The sequence below is a fragment of the Alligator sinensis genome, unplaced genomic scaffold (assembly GCF_000455745.1).
Source record: "Alligator sinensis unplaced genomic scaffold, ASM45574v1 scaffold1156_1, whole genome shotgun sequence".
Lineage (NCBI taxonomy): Eukaryota > Metazoa > Chordata > Crocodylia > Alligatoridae > Alligator > Alligator sinensis.
The window spans coordinates 1,529,889-1,546,204 of NW_005842296.1; the positions used below are offsets into that span (position 1 = coordinate 1,529,889).

At 44.4% G+C, this 16,316-nt stretch overlaps 1 protein-coding gene across 2 annotated transcripts in view; it reads right to left on the minus strand.

The window, feature by feature from the left end:
- LOC102388360 (24-hydroxycholesterol 7-alpha-hydroxylase) overlaps window positions 1–16,316 on the minus strand; it is a 38,736-nt gene that overhangs the window by 15,666 nt on the left and 6,754 nt on the right. The window contains exons 2-9 of one of the 2 annotated variants that reach the window (XM_006028217.3): window positions 15,267–15,402; window positions 13,987–14,161; window positions 11,898–12,047; window positions 11,007–11,100; window positions 9,874–9,972; window positions 7,655–7,745; window positions 6,860–6,993; window positions 486–581 (exon numbers count right to left, since the gene is read on the minus strand). In XM_006028217.3, the coding sequence (XP_006028279.1) occupies window positions 486–581; window positions 6,860–6,993; window positions 7,655–7,745; window positions 9,874–9,972; window positions 11,007–11,100; window positions 11,898–12,047; window positions 13,987–14,161; window positions 15,267–15,402 (975 nt within the window). The remainder of the gene's footprint in view (window positions 1–485; window positions 582–6,859; window positions 6,994–7,654; window positions 7,746–9,873; window positions 9,973–11,006; window positions 11,101–11,897; window positions 12,048–13,986; window positions 14,162–15,266; window positions 15,403–16,316) is intronic. The other variant, XM_025209592.1, reaches the window with a different exon arrangement.

A 16,316-nucleotide genomic window follows, 5' to 3' on the forward strand; every position in this document is an offset into this window, starting at 1 on the left:
AGAGTGTGCTTACTCTATCAGAGGATTGGGAACATCAGCACTGGGGGCAGCTTAACCACAAGGTCCCACTCCCACAGAGTCTGTGAGCACAAAGGAGATGAGAGAAACCAAAGAAAGACAGTGTTGGAGTCTGCCAAGAGGAATGGGCAATTCAGAGTGCATAGGTCAAGCATGGTGGGATCCAAACACAGGTCTCTGGTGACTTTTCAGCCAGAAAGATTCAGTCAGGGCTGTGACCTATGAAAACAAGTAACACTTAAAACGTGATGTTTTTTACTTAATCAGAGAGGACAACGACCTTTATGGTTCAAAACAGGCACAAGCTGCTAATAGTGCTTTTAAAGAGGCAAGAGGACTTGCCAGAGGGAAAGCTTTTATAAATGTGCAACTTTAAGCCATCTTAAAAGAATATGTGTTTTCACAATATGTTTTGGTCTGAAGTATGTAAAAAGAGAAAAATGTAAAAATGTCACGTGACAACTTACAGGTTTGAACATATCAGGGTCAGGAAAATACTTTGGATTCCTGTGCAACCAATACGGAGAAATCATCAGCATGTCGCCAGCTGGGATGGTGAAATTCTAAGAAGGAGAAAATACTCTGAAGCAAAGAAACAGAACTGCACATTCAGCTGGGTGCTCCCAAAACTTTCCAGCCTGAGTCTTTTGAGTTCACCAACAAAAGGTCTTGCTGGAGGACTAGTGAAGCCAGTAAGGGAGTTTAAGTGTGTGATATCATTTTGTTGTGTCCTTATTACTGTATTTACTTGATGCCAACATGAGGGTTTTTCCCCCCCATTTAACATAAGGGGAAAAAAAATCCTTATCTTGGAATAAAATGTGAGGTGGCTGGGGCAGGCAGCTGTTGCAGCTCTGTCTCTCGTCTCAAGCCTGGCTTGCGGCCAGAGCCACTGCTGCTGCCTCTGCAACCCCTGCTGTTCTTCCCTCCCAACCTCAGGCCCCCACTGCTCCCTGTCTCAGGGGAAGGAGGGCAGGGACCCAATGCTGAGGAGGGAGGAAGGCACAAGTAGGGGCAAAGAGTGGGACTGGGGAAAAGCTGCCAGTCCCCTTTTTGCCTACACATAACCTACCCACTACTACCTGTCCACTATTGCTCCCTCCACTCTTACTTTCTCCCCCCATTACTGCCCCCCCTCACTGTCTGAAGTAGGGGGCTGGAGCGGACCCAGAGGGGAGCAGGGGGGCACTGGTGCACTTGCACGTCCCACCTTTGATTCCTGTTCCACCCAAAGTTTAAACCCAGCTGCCTGACAGTGGCAGCAACATTTCTGTCCAGGCAGCAGTGAGAGCATCAACTGAATTCTTGGTTCATTAAAATCTACCTAATTCCTTCTAAACTCTTCCTTCCACAGGTGTTAATGAACTTCTTCCTTTTTTAATGGTCTTGATGTTCCACAGCAGCAGTGAGCTAGAAATGCTAATGTGGTTGAGAGAGGCTATGACAGCAGAAAACACAGTAATAATGGGGGACTTCAACTATCCACAAACAGACTGGGTCAATCTAATATCAAGCCAGGATGCAGAGACCAAATTTCTTGAAGTTATAAAAGATTGCTTCCTTGAACAGTTGGTCCTGGAACCTACAAGAGGAAAGGCCATTCTTGGCCTAGTCCTAAGCAGTGCACAGGATTTGATGTAAAGGGGAAGTGTTACTGAGCCGCTTCTCTGGTACTGTGAAACAAAGCAGCTAGGAGCAGGCCTTCCTGACTAGACCCAGAACTGATTGAGTTCCACCAGGAAAGGCTTGATGAGCTAACTGTAGCCACTCCGGAGGGAAGAGTTAGCTCGGAGGTGCCCTATTGCGAATTTGGTGGAAGTAAAAGTAACTGTTGAGTACTCTGGAGCGGCAGGAGGCTGAATAGTTTACTCGAAGGCAAAGGGGACTCCAAGCCTTTGTTTATCCAGTGATGTCCAGTGGCCCTGCAGCTGAATGGTAGGACTAATGAGTTAGGGTGCACCCCTTCCTGGGTACAGAAAAGGAAGATGCCTGGTTGAAATCCCATAAATGTTGGATACGAAATTGAAAATTGGGGAACGTGTAAACACTGTGTCCTGGACAGTGCACTCAAGGGTGTTACTGTCTGAGGGGGATGGAAACCCAGAGTTAAGGCTGCAGATCTGGACACCTGGCCAGGTGTGGTAAGGAGCAGGGTGTAGGGGTGGGAGGAACCCTGCGAAGAGAACTGCCCTTAGGCAGGTGGATCTTTGTTCCTCTCCTAACATCCAAAGTCCTTATAATTTTAAACAATAAGGCATGACAGGAAAGAGAGAGAGAGAGAGAGAGAGAGAGAAGGTGGAGGCGGAGACCCGATAGGCCTGGAAAAGAGAGGCAGTCCCTGCTGCACCCTCTTACAACTGGTGTATTGGCTGGGAAATGAAACTGAGACCAACTCAAAGACAGCAGGAGGAATACTATGAAATGGATGTGAACCAGACTACAACCAGGTTAGGGGCACTGCAGGATTGGCAACAAGCCCACAGACTGGTGCTACAGCTGTTGCCAACAAACTCAGAGAGAGGAACTGGTTCAGGTGAGGACCAAGGAAACTGAGGCACAGATCATGCTTCTAGGAATTAAGTGAGAAGACTGAAGCCCAACAATCAGCAATGATTCATGCCAATGAAGGACTAAGCATGCCAAAGATGATGCCCAGGGATAATGTAGAGGTTTCCTTAGAGTCATTTGAGAGAGCAGCATTGTTGGCTGGGTGAGACAGAATGCGATGGGCCAGTCAGTTAGGCCCCCTGTTAATAGGTCCCATCCAGATGGAGGCAAGTGATTATGGAAACGTAAAGACCATGATATTGTATCAATTGGAAATCTCACCAGAATACTATCAACAATGGTTTAAGGCCAAAAAGAAGTGAGAAGATAGGTAAACCCAACTTCTGGCCCAAGTACTGGGGGCTCTATTAGAAAGGTGGATACAGACAGAAGAAAAGACCTTAACAGAGGTTTTGGATCTGTTCACCTTATTCCTTGCAGATTTGGAAGAAAACACTCAAAGGTAGGTCTGGAGGCATCAACTTCAGACTATGGAAGAAGCTTTACATCTGGCAGAGGTCCTCATGATTGCCAAAGGGGACACCTGTAAAGAAAGAACCACAAGGACTGCGACCCTGATGGAGTAAATCAAACATCAGGGGACATTGATAAAGAAAGTGGAGTCACCCCAGAGTCAGCTCAGACCATTCGGAGGATTGGGATTCCAAGAAATTGTCTGTTACCGGTGTGGAGCCCCAGGGCACATGGCCTGAAATTGTCTTCAGAGAGTACGAGAAGGACAGGCATGGGAGGAGACTCACTGAAATCAGGACGGATAGATCCCAGAAAACCATCATGAAAAGAAGATGGACTGCAATTTCAAATGACAAAGGGGATCAACATAGATCCCAAAACCAATGGTAGACAAAAAATTGGGGGCCTTGATAATACCAGCTGTTGTGGACACTGGTTGTGCCCAGACAATGATGAAGGTGGATTTAGTACCCTCTCAACTGGGTGAAGAGGACACCTCTGTCAGTGTGCTGTGCATGCATGGAGAGACTTATACTTACTGGAGGCAGCATCTACCACTGACTATAATGGGATGAACAGAGGAGTTACTGGTAAGGATAACTCAAAGGCTGCCTTGCTCCATGCTTCTAGGATGAGATTGGCCTCATTTACATGAGGTGCTCAAGCAAGCACTTGGGATAAGAAATCAAGAGCTAAGGAAAAGAAGGGACAGAGGGCACACAAATCGAGGGGCTAACTAATGATGATCCAGGTCTGGCAATGGAGAGAGAACAACCTGAAGTGCTAGGTTTGGGTAACAGCATTAGACAGGAACAATTCTGGGAAGAGCTGGCTGAGGAACCCACCTTTGTTAATGTATAAGATGGGGAAGAGTGAAGAGAGATGAGGTGGTGCTGCGCCGTGAGTTAGCTGACCCTTATCCAAATGTTGAGGTAAGAGACAGCATCCTTTACTAGACAGAATATGGGCAGGTTGAAGGGGAAGAGGTGGCACAGGTCTTGGTGGTGCCCCAAAAATACCAACTTGCCTTACTGCGAATAGCCCATATGCTTATATGGGTGGACGTCTTGGGAGGGATAAAATGGAGGCCCAGTTGACACAACAGGTTTACTGGCCAAGACAACAGGTTTACTGGCCAAGACTGCATAAGCAGGTGGATAGATTTTGTCAAGGGTGCCCGGAGTGCCAGAGGGTCTCTGATATCATGCCCCCTAGGGCTCCTCTGATATTCATGTCCGTTGTAGAACGGCCCTTCGATGGGGTAGCTTTAGACATTGTGGGACCCTTCCCAAAGAGTACCACTGGTTACCACTTTGTCTTAGTCATCCTTGATTATGCTACAAGATACCCTGAGGCAGTTCCCATGAGATCTATCACCACCCCCAAGGTAGCAGAGGAATAAATCAAATGGATCTCCAGAATGGGGATACCACAAGAACGGGTCAAGGGACAAATGTTATGTCCAGGGTATTAAGGGGAGTGTGTGAGACCCTGAAGATAAACCAGTTGCAAACCTCCATGTACCATCCTCAGACAGATGGCTTAGTGGAGCATTTTAATCAAACTCTGAAAGGGATGATCAGGACATGCATACAGGGAGACCCCAAGAAATGGGACCTGTTCATACCACTCCTGCTGTTTGCCATGCTGGAGGTGCCCCAGGCATCAATGGTCTGTTCCCTGTTCAAACTGGCCTATGGTCATCAACCCAGGGGCCTCTTGATTGTGGGGTGAGATTTTGAGTGTGTAAAGTGTGGAACTCATTGCTACCAGGTGTTGTGGGAGCTGACAGTTTATCTAGATTCAGAAAGGGATTGGACAAATTCTTGGAGGAAAGGGGCATCAGGAGCTATTGAGCACAGGAGTTAAGGATACAGCCTTTGAATTAGAACTTCTGAGACTTCAAACGCTGGAGGCTGCAAGTGAGCGAGGAGGAATGGAAAAACAAAACCCTGGTCATATGTAGTTCACTCTCCCTTTCAGCATCCATTCTCTCCCACTGTGGGCCCCTCTACACATGCCAGTAAAGGTGCGATAGGATCTAATGCACAATCCACACAATCGTGCCTCCTGCCATGCCACACATGCAAGGCAAGAGGCATGATTGTGGGATTGCACATTAGCTCTCATAGTGCCTTACTGATTACTAAGGAAACACCTGGGCTGAGGGGAATCACAGCAGTTGTGATCCCCCAGCCTTCGGAGTATGTAAAACCCCTGATGAAGGGTGTGTAAAATGCCCGACGAAAGGTATTTGTGCCCGAAAGTTTGCAAAGAACTTTTTTCCAACTTTTTAGTTGGTCTAGAAAGATATCACATGTACCCAAAGAACCTTGCCTGCCTAAAACTGCTGACACCCCCCCAGAGCTGGGGCTGTTACAATCCCCCAGCCCCACGGGTTTCACGCACCCTCAAGGAAGCTGCATGCCCCTGGCTGGACTCAGCTGGATCCTGGCACCCAGTGTCTACCACTGCAGGACTCTGGGTTCCTGTGCTGCTGGGACCCAGAATGGCAGCTGCTGGGGCTGAGAGTTTCCTCAGTTATGGGACTCCCAACCCTGGCTGGGCATGGTGCATCCCTGAAGCTGGGAGCCTCATTAGCTAACAGAGCTCACAGCCACAGAGGAGACCCTGCTACATGTGCAAATTAAAGTTCAGTAGCAAACAACTATGAAGTTAGTACACATTTTTGAGGTCTAACTTTATAGCTGGCTGGAGGTTTTTATTGTGTGACAGGTACTTCACAGATGACACCAAGCTGTAGGGAGTGGTAGATATGCTGGAGGGTAGGGCTAGGATTCAGAGTGATAAAGATAAATTGGAGGACTGGACCAAAAGAAATCTCATGAGGTTCAACAAGGACAAGTGCAAAGTCCTGCACTTAGGATGAAACAATCCCATCCACCGGTACAGGCTGGGACCAGCTGGCTAAGCAGCAGCTCTGCAGAAAAGGACCGGGGGGTTACAGTGGACAGTAAGCTGAATATGAGTCAAAAGTGTGCCCTTGTTGCCAAGAAGGCTGTCAGCATACTGGGCTGCATTAGTAGGAGCATTGCCATGAGATAAAGGGAAGAAATTATTTCCCTCTATTCAGCACTGGTGAGGCCACATCTGAGTCCAATTTTGCCTCCTCCCGCCACAGAAAGGATGTGGACAAATTGGAGAGAGTCCAGTGGAGGGCAATGAAAATGGTTTCGGTGCCAGGGCCCATGACTTCTGAGAAGAGGCTGAGGGAACTGGGTTTATTTAGTCTGCGGAAGAGAAGGCTGAAGGGGGATTTTATAGCAGCCTTCAGCTACCTGAAGGGTGATTCCAAAGGCTGATCTTTTTCACTAGGACGGTCATGAAGCACTGGAATGAGTTACGTAGAGAGGTGGTGAAATCTCCATTCCTGGAGGTTTTTATGGCCCAGCTTGACAAAGCCCTGGCTGGACTTGAGGGTGGTTTTGGTTTGAGCAGGGTGTTGGACTAGATGACCTCTGGAGGTCCCTTGCAACCCTCACTTTCTATGATTCTATGATTGTATGATACTTTGCATGTGTAGCTGGTTTCCAGGTAGTTGCACAATTAAAGAGTTAATTGTGTGATACCTGTAATGTGTGGAGGGTGCCTGAGTGGCAGAGGATACTGGGCAAGATAAAGCTATGGTCTGAGCCAGTAAATGGCAATTTTTATGTTCTTAATGTATATATTAAAAAGGTTATCTAAATAAGGCTTGAGGGTTCTGTATACTTAGTTACCTACATCCAGGTACTCTGGGGTCAGTCACTGCCAGAAGGATTACCAGGTACTGAAAGGTCCATGTAAAAATAAATCTCACCTGAATTTTTATTGGATTCATCACTTTCTTTGTGATGGCACCTGGAGACCTGAGGCGTATGGCTTCCAGAACACACCACTTAATTAAGGGAAGCTTCTTAAGGTCATCTTGAGATATTTCAGTCTTGTCTTTACCTGTTGTATTATAAGAAATAAGACATGAAAAAGACATGAAGGAGGAATCCTATGGCTCATTTGTACACCTAAATGGCATTTTTTGAGCCTTATAAATGGCACTTTTGGCACTTGCAGGTTGTGATTCAATTACCCCTGCAGTGTGGATGTTCAAGTGTGCATGTACGCTCAGCAGGTGAAGTGGGCCATGCATTGGTTGGGTATATGTACTGTTATGTACATGTGCCTGTTGCGAATTCACAGGTCATGAAAATGTAGCTGAACCAAAAGCCATGACTCATAGGGAAAGGACGCTTTTCCCATGTTTTAGCCCCAACATTTGCCTAGGAAGCAGGAGATGCAGGTTCTACATTCTCCCTGTGCCCATAGGGAGCTGGACAAGCATCCCTGACTTGCCAGCACAGTGCTCTAACCACCAGGCCACAGGTTAGGCATTATCCAGTGCCTCTTCTGAAGCTGATGCTCTGAGAGAAGCCAAGAAAATGAAATATGTAGGGCTGGGAGAAAAAAAACAAAGTAGAGGGTGTGTGGCTCAGTGGGATGCCTGCTGCTCCAGGGGGTAGGAACTTGGTTCTAGCCTGGGCCCTTGCACCCAAAGGGGTAGAAACACAAAGTAAATTGATTTCTAATAACCTGTTCCGGAATGCTAGTCATTTATTACCTGCATTGCCAAAAACAGAAATGATGTCCTCCATGATCTTCTTGTAGATATCAGGGTGGGATATTATGAAAACAAGGGTCCAGAATGCTACCTAAGAGGAGACCGAAAGAAATCAACTCAGGAACAGCATTAAAACTTGTGATGGTCTTGAGTCAGAAAGCTTCAATCTGTTTGACCGTTCTCATATTTAAAGGTCTCTGGAGAATGTGTCCAGAAGACGTCACCATTCAAGATGTTCGTCACAGTGTGGTATGTGCCAGGCATTGCTACAGCTATGCTGAGGGTTGTTTGTAATTCCTTTCAGAGATACCTAAGCATCCTGACCTACATATTTTTTCTCACATAAGAGACATAATTCATGTGTAAAAGAATCACTGTCAATGGTGATATAGTTTGACCCTCTGCTTTTGCGCACTCAAAATCTAGGTGAGAAACTGCCACTGATGCAAAGAACAGACAACAGATCTGACCTTACCTAAGCACACTTGTTCTCAACTAGCAAAATCTCTTGTCTCCAGAAGATATGAGAAAAAAAAACTTTGTTGCTGCAGTAAAACTTTCAAACTCTGCAGAGTATGTATGATCGAAGAGCTGTGAACAGCTAAGAAAATGTCTTTCTCTTCCCTCTCTATGCTGAATAATAAGCCCATGGTAAATTCCATCTATACTATGGGGGGTAGGGGCAAATTATCATTTAATAATTTGAGATGGGCTGATTCAGCAGCAGGGAGTGATGTGTTCAAGTTCTGGACAGCTAACAATAATTTTGTTACTGAGTATATATTCTCTGCTCTCAGAAGGTGGGATCCAGGCCAATAATCCAGAATCCTCTCCTTGCTGTTCCATGAAAATGGTATCTATTTTTAAAAAGGATGATCCAAGGAATTATAGACTTTTCAGTCTAACTTCCATATCTTGAAAGAACAAATGATTAAGTGATTAATCTATAGCTTCCCAGTAGATTAACAAATGATAAGAAACAGCCAGCATGAGTCTGTCCAGAACAAGTTTCTTTCTCTGACACGGTAACTGGCTTAGTGGATAAAGGGGAAGCACTAGATATGTATGTTGAGGTTTTGGAAAGTTTTATATGACAATCTCAGCAGCAAACTAGAGGGAGATGGTTTCAGTGATGTTACTCACTGTAAGGTTGAAACACCATTCTGAAAAAATAGTTTGCAATCGTTTTGATGTCAAAGTGGAAGGACATTTCAAATAGAGGCTCTCAGGAGTTGATCCTGGCTTTGGTCCTATTCCACATTTTTATTAACCACACAGATGGTGGAATAAAGTACATTCATAAAATGTGCAGATAACTCCAACGCGGGAGGTTTTACAAGCAATTTGGAGGACAAAAATGATCAAAAAATCAGATGAAATTCAATCAAGACAGGCACAAATTACTACCCTTAGACAGGAAAAAAAAATCAATCATGCATATATAAAATTGGGAAGAATTGATTTGTTGCCATACAGCAGAAAATAATCTGGGCATTATGGTGGACTTCAAAGTAAATATAATCAACAGTGTGATGTTTCTGCAAAAAAACACAAATGTCATCCTGAGGTATATTAATAAGAGTGTCTTCTGGAGGATATAGGAAGTAATTATTCCATTCTACTCAGTGTGGTGAGGCCTCACCTAGAGCACTGTATTCAGTTTTGGGTCACATACTTAAGAATATATAGAGAGAGATATTACAGAAAGCATTATAATGCTATGGCATTCCAGTGAAGCACTGGAACAGGGTCTCCAGGGAAAATGCCTTTCATTGCATGTTTTCCAATTGACCTTAATCCTACCTTGGAACAGGGAAGGACTGATATCTACTTCATATCTCTTTTGGACCTACATTGCTATGATTTCATAAAGCTGTCCTTTTAGTTGTCCCACATAGCTCTTTGCCTTCCTCCTGTATTGTCTACATTAGAAACTCCTGAATGTAGATAGATTTGGGGAGAAACATTCTCAAACCAAAAAAATCTTTTTCCTAAAGGATCACTTGCACTTTAGTAAAGTTGCTTCATCTGTCTGGGCCATTTCAAGCCATGGATCTTTGCTCCTTTTGCAAACCCAATCACTGTAACTTCTTGGTGCTCAGATTTGTTTCCCCTTATACAGCCACATGAATCACTTTCTTATATCACCGCATTCTTTTCCTACTTCACTGCAACAAAATGAAGAGGAAAGAACATGTTCCCACATCCAACATACTCACAGGGACAGCATTTGCTTGAGAAGCCCAGAGCAGCAGAAGACTGTAATTGGGAGCGAAATGTTTATCAGGCAAAGTGTCCAGCAGGTGTTGCAGCACTGTCTGTTATAAATAAAAGAATTAATATGTGTATACATGCACACGTAACTTGGTGGGCGTCATGGAATGGTTTGCTAGAAGTCAGGTAGAGAATTCCCCCCATTTTTCACATAAAAGAAATGCTAAATACCAATAGCCTTCAGTAACAAAGTAACAGACAGGAGCTTTCCACAGATGGTGAAATTCATTCCAAGGTAGAGGCTAACAAGAGATGGATGCACCACTTCCAAGCCTCCTCAACGCCTAGGCTTGCCTATCACACGACTCAAGCTTTTACAACTAGCAGGGTTGAACTGCTCACACCCCATTTATAGCCATAAACTGAAGAAGGAAACAAGGTTTCCTGCTCTTTCAACTCCCACTCAGTTCCTTGACTCTGAATGCGCTGGGAATAGCACCGAAACAGATGAATAAACTGAAATGCAGAAAATACATTCCCTGTCCCACTGAAGCTACCACTGTCCAAAGCCAGCTTAGCACTTCAGCACTCTCAGTGACTTCCACCAAAGTAGCTTTCTTGAAAACTTTGGCAGCAAATATGAACTGCTTGAATATTTTAATTTAAATGTTTTAATAAGTTACAGTAAGATTAAGTCTTAAAATAGGTTCTTAGCTTCTCAAATTTAATTTGAATAGGTTTCCACTTGGCAGCAGGTCCTCTTCTAAAGCAACAGGGTGATTGTGCTAAGGTTTTAAAATGTCAGCTGCAGGACGTGCTGAACGGGCCTTTCTCTCGAGACCTTCATCTGCTCCTTTTGTCCATCATATGGATATCTAGAAGAGCTACAACAAACAGCCCCCCTGAAGGTAGCTGTCCTCAGTACATACTATAGTGTCTTGCTACCAAGTGTAAGTCATGTGTCTGCACCACAGTCAAATTATTATGCAGTAAACAATGTCATTTCTACACCCTGGCCTGCTGGCCCCAGTTACTTTTGTCATTATTTCCTGCTGTTATCCTTATACTCTTCATTCTTTCATGCTAACGATAATAGCAATGTTGCCCTGACATTATGTTTCATTTGCTGACTGATTACCTTAGATTCACTCTTTGAGGGATTGGTTCTTGCAGCAGCTGATGTCACTTTTTCCAATGTTTTTAGAAGCCACTGTCTGGATTTAGACCAGTTTCTGTGAAGCAAAAAAATAATTATGAAATGCCTTGAAATAAACTTGAGGAAACAATTGCAACATTAGTTTAATGAAGGAGGACCCCTTGCTTTCTTTCCAGTTGTGCTCAAAACACCTGCATAGCCCATTGACAAACAGATATAGAGCTGACAGTAAGCAATTTAGACTCAGCTGAAGTCAAGAGGAGTGCTGGGTGCTCAGTCCCTCTGAAGCTCAATAATGACCAAGCACATGGTCTTGTGGTCAGAACATGGAGCTGTCGGAAAGGACTCGTGGACTTGAATGCCAGCTGCACTACAGGCTTCCTATAAGATTTTAGACAGAGGCCAACATTTTCAAGAAAAACTCCTAAATGTGCATGCCCAACTTGGGAAAGCAAAAATTTGATTTTTGGATTTGTTCAGTATTCACAATTCCCTCTGCAGGCAGGCAATGAAATTTTAGATGCTCAGGGCTAAAAATCAAGCCAAGATAGCTCAAGCTGGGTACTGAATGTTGAAGGACTAGTCTCGGTTAGGGGGATAACAGGAAATATTTTCCTAAAAAGTTCACACACTGGTTTCCACATGGGTTTAATCCCACTTACCTCAGTGAAGCCACTGGCATACAAATATAAGCAAGAGGAGAATCAGGTAGATATTTTTTGAGGCACGTGGCTAGAAATCAAACTGACTGAAGGGTGGAATGCAGCTAAAAGCAGAACATAATTTTCCCAGGGAAATGCTTCTAGGATGGATAATATAACAGGCAAGAAGTATTTAATGGGATTGCCAGAGGTACTCCCCAAAAACTGTCACCTCAAAAAGCACACTGGCATCTGAGATGCATATTCAAAGTCCTCATCGAACATCTGGAAATGCTCTTCAAACTCACTGATTTCACTCCTGCTCGTTGGCCAGATATCTTTTCCAAACAAGGTATTCACTGCTGCCGGATACATGATGTGCCTAGAACCACAAAACCACAGAATTATAGAAAAGTAGATCTGGAAGGGACTTCAGTGAGAAGAACCCCATGTTCAAATACAACGCAGTCCATAGACTCACGCAGCAATACAGCTGGCACAGCAGCTAGCTGCAGGGAAGCTGCTCTAGCAGGTGTCAGGCAAGGATGCGGTGCATTTGATTACTGACATCCAAACAACTCTCTGGGCTAACTGTGGAACTGTAACTGGTGTGTTCCCGAGCTGTACATAGGGGCCAGCTTCATGTAAGCTCTTACAAAGCAGAGCCAGTGTGATGCAAGGACCTTCTGCACAAGTTTGAATTTTTCCACTTATTGACAACCCTGCTCACTTCAGCGGTCACAGAACGGCTTGAGGCACGGGATGATCCCTCTGCCATAAAACAGCTGGCTTATTCTAGCGAGGCACCTTCCTAGAGCTTCATTCACCAGAGGCTGCCCCAGGACTCCCGAAAATGTAATCTCATCTCCAGCTGCATAACAATCCCCATAACAATTGTACAGGATGGAAGGATGCTCTTTTTGCCTCTGTCTCACTCCACAAGCTCCTTACTTATCAATGACCTAGCAAACCCTATGCACATCCTCTGTGAACTTCCTCCGGGACCAGGAGATAGTAAAGTGCCTTCCAGCCCCTAACATCTATGAATCGATGAACCTATGAATTCTAGCACATCTTTCCCCTGAGGTCCAGACACTATTTCACTTCACCACATTTGCCTTTCTAACATATGCAAGACAGAGCCACCTTCTGGGCGAATGGAGTCCAAATCAGGGTCAGCCAGACAGATATTTTGCAGCCATACACAATCCAAGTCTTTTAGCCCGTACTTTATGACAAAATATAAACAGCATGAAATATATTTATCTGTGTCCATCTACTTTGTCTGTGGCTTATGACTTTTGTTATGACCTGTGTTCAAGTAGAGACTCTCAGAAGTCGGTCCTGGGTTTGGTCCTACTCCACTTTTTTATTAACCATACTTTTATTTTATTAACCACATTTTTATTAACTTTTAGACAAATAATATCTGATCTATTGAATACTTTTTTTTTTTTAAATCTGGATTAGGATAGCATGCAAAGGGTCACAGGCTTGCCCACATGCATCTCAGCCACATAGTTGGGAAGGGCATTGTCTTAGCAATGCTGCTACATTGAAATATCTGGTTCTGCTCAGGCAAGTGTATCAATTATTAGTTGTTATTTGTATGATGCTAATACCTAATGAACCTCTGTCAAGGATCAGAACTCCTTTGTGCCAGGTGCTGTACAAACGGAGGAAAAAAACTGTGGTTTCAGTACCAGAGAGCTTACAAATGAAATATGAGAGACTAGACAACAGATAGATGGAGCTAGATACGGGAGTAGAAGGACAGTAATAATTAGCATGACCAGCGGTTGACTGCAGCACAGTAGCAGCCTAACCACTGTCAACTTTGCTTCACAAGAGGAGGGTGTTCATAAGAGGAACCAGAGAAGGATAAAGAAATATTTTTGCAGATATTCATGGATGGCTCCCTACAACCATAAGAAGCAACATGGAAGAAGGAAATTTCTAATCCTGCTCAAGGCCACATAAATAGATGCTTCCCATTCTAAAGTGAGGACCTTCATAAACATATAAACCCTTAACTAAAGGGCCTATTTACAAATCTCTTGCATAGCACAGAGCTTGTTTTTGTCAGCTCCAAATCCATACCTCATATTTCTTCATGGCATCCAGGCCCATCATTTTTATGGTCTGCACCTACCAGCTCTAGCTTACCCAGTACAGCAAGATAAACACTGGCTTGTACACTTTTAATCAGCAACCTAAAGCTTCAGCTCATAGGCTTTGTAGTAATGCTGATACAGCTCCTGTTTATATCACAAAGCATGTGGAGATCCATGCAACAAAGCTCAACCGCAGCATCCACGTACCTTACCAGATCATGGAGTTCCTCCGTTCCCTCTGTGCCCAGCTGTTCCACAAACTCATGCAGTTCTTTACAGAGAGTCTTCATGAATATGTGCAAGTTAGGGGGAGCCATTTTACCTTTCAGCATGACGTACAGATTGTAACGGTTCTTATAAAAGACTTTTGCAGGAATTGAAACTTTAAATACAAAAAAAAAAAAAAAAAGAAAAAGAACATTTTGGAAATTATTCAAGGTAAATTATAAATGTGGAAGTGCCTCCTTCCTGTGTAACATGTGACCCAAGTTTGAACACAATCTACTGTCTCGTCTAGGGACAAAATCCACACTTCCTGAGTTTTTGTGCCCACAAAACCTTCCCTAAGAACTTTCAAAGGATTCAGTGGTCATAAACTTCCTCTCTGCCCACCTTTCCTTCTGTTACTCACCCTGTAAATGCCTTCCTTTTGCCCCATAAAGCTTCTGTTCAGGTAATAAACACGCAAGAGATTGTTCCCTGAGTTGCATGAGTGATGGCAAGAGATATGTTCTGGAGTTTCATGTTCTCTGCTCCATAGTCAGCAACGCTCACCTACTAGACTCTAGGTGAAATACAAGGACTTAGTGTTAAAGCTCTAAATCCAAGGGTGCTGTTTTATCTTTATCCATTCCACCTAGAGCTGCAGTGGGCCCTAGGAAGCATTTGCAGGTGGAAGCTGGCAGGAGTGTGAGAGTGAAACTACCACCTGAGCATAGCCCAGGGCCTCAGCAAATGGTAATAGCATCACCCTGCTGGCAGGAGTGAGCCAGACACCATGGTCAATAGCCCAGGGGTTAAGAGTAGGGTCTGGGTGTGGACAGCAGGTGTGGAGTGACTGCTGTTCTGTCTGCTCCTTATAATATTGTGGTCTCTTTATTCAAAGGTTGTATTAAATTGTTGATTCCAAGACCTTCCCCTGACCAAAGTTTTGGAGGGGTTTTACATGTTTTTATATTTGTAATAGGGCCTGATCCCACTGTCATCTGCACAGGCTGTCATTTTTGACCTGGCCCAGGGCATGTCAGCAAAGAGTCAAGTCCTGTGTGGGCAAATATTTACAAGAATGCCTTTTCGACTCTTGTCCTGATTTTTTCACCAATCTCATGATGTTTGGTGTTTTTTGATGCCCAACTACTAAAATTAAGAGACTAATACGTGTATTTAGGACCTGACTGAAAGGCCACTGAACCCTGGATCAGGGCCCTCAGTGTTGATGGGCTGGTAGGTTTGATTCCCCTTAGAAGTGAGAGAGAGAGATTGTTTACCTGTGTGTTTGACGGCTTGCTGCACTGCCTGCTCAAAATTGACATCCTTAGACATGAAAAATGCTTCAATCCCCTCTTCCTCAGTCACAAAGGTATAGCGATGTCCCAGAGCAAACACTGTGAATACGGGCCCATACTGGAATGAATAAAGAGTTAAAAAAATAAGGATGTCATTGCTAATACATCTGATGCAAGACCATGGCTGCAACCCTGCAAATACAACAAATGGAAACACATCAATATTTAACTAACAAACAGAAAGAGCAAGAAAATGGCAAGAGAGCAGAACCCAGGATTTGGGGACATACCCTTATCACTGTGCCACAGTCACACTCCTCCTTTCCCCATGAATGCTTCCCCCACTTAGCCTAGTTTGTGGCCTGGTATTTAGGGCACTTTTCTGGGAAGTAGACGTGGTTATGAGTCCTTTGTGGCTGAGGACCTCAATCCCAGGTTTCTTACTTCCTCAGTGAGTGCTCTAATAACTAGGCTAGTGATTTTTGTCCAAGGTGCCAAGGCACCATGGGGTGCCTTGAGATCCTTTCAAGGGTGTTGCAGGGTGCCACAAAATGTTATCACTATTAGATTTGCAAACATAATTCACCAGATGTGGTGTGAGTGAAACAGAGATGCATGCAGCCATTAGGGGTGTGTGAAATGGGTCATATTCAATTTGGATTTGGCCCGAATCAGGGACAGTGATTCAGTTCATTGATTTGGATGACTGTCCTGATTCAATTTGGCTGAATCCAAATCTGAAGATTCAATGCTGATTCAAAGAATCATCGATTTGGCCATACACACATCTTTATATGGTTTTTCTACATACCTCGAGGTAACAGGCGTGGCTCATGAATGCTGCGATGCTGGGGTGGATGGAGCATCCCACAGGAGCATCCCTCGCCACACCTCCCAGGCTTGACAATTGGCTGTGGGGGGACCCCAGGTGCCCCCCCAGATCCAGGAGGCACCAGTTACTGAGCCAGGGGGGCAGGGGTCCCCTGCGCGCTCCCCAGTGGACCCAGAAGTGGATTGGAAGTCTTTCTGGTC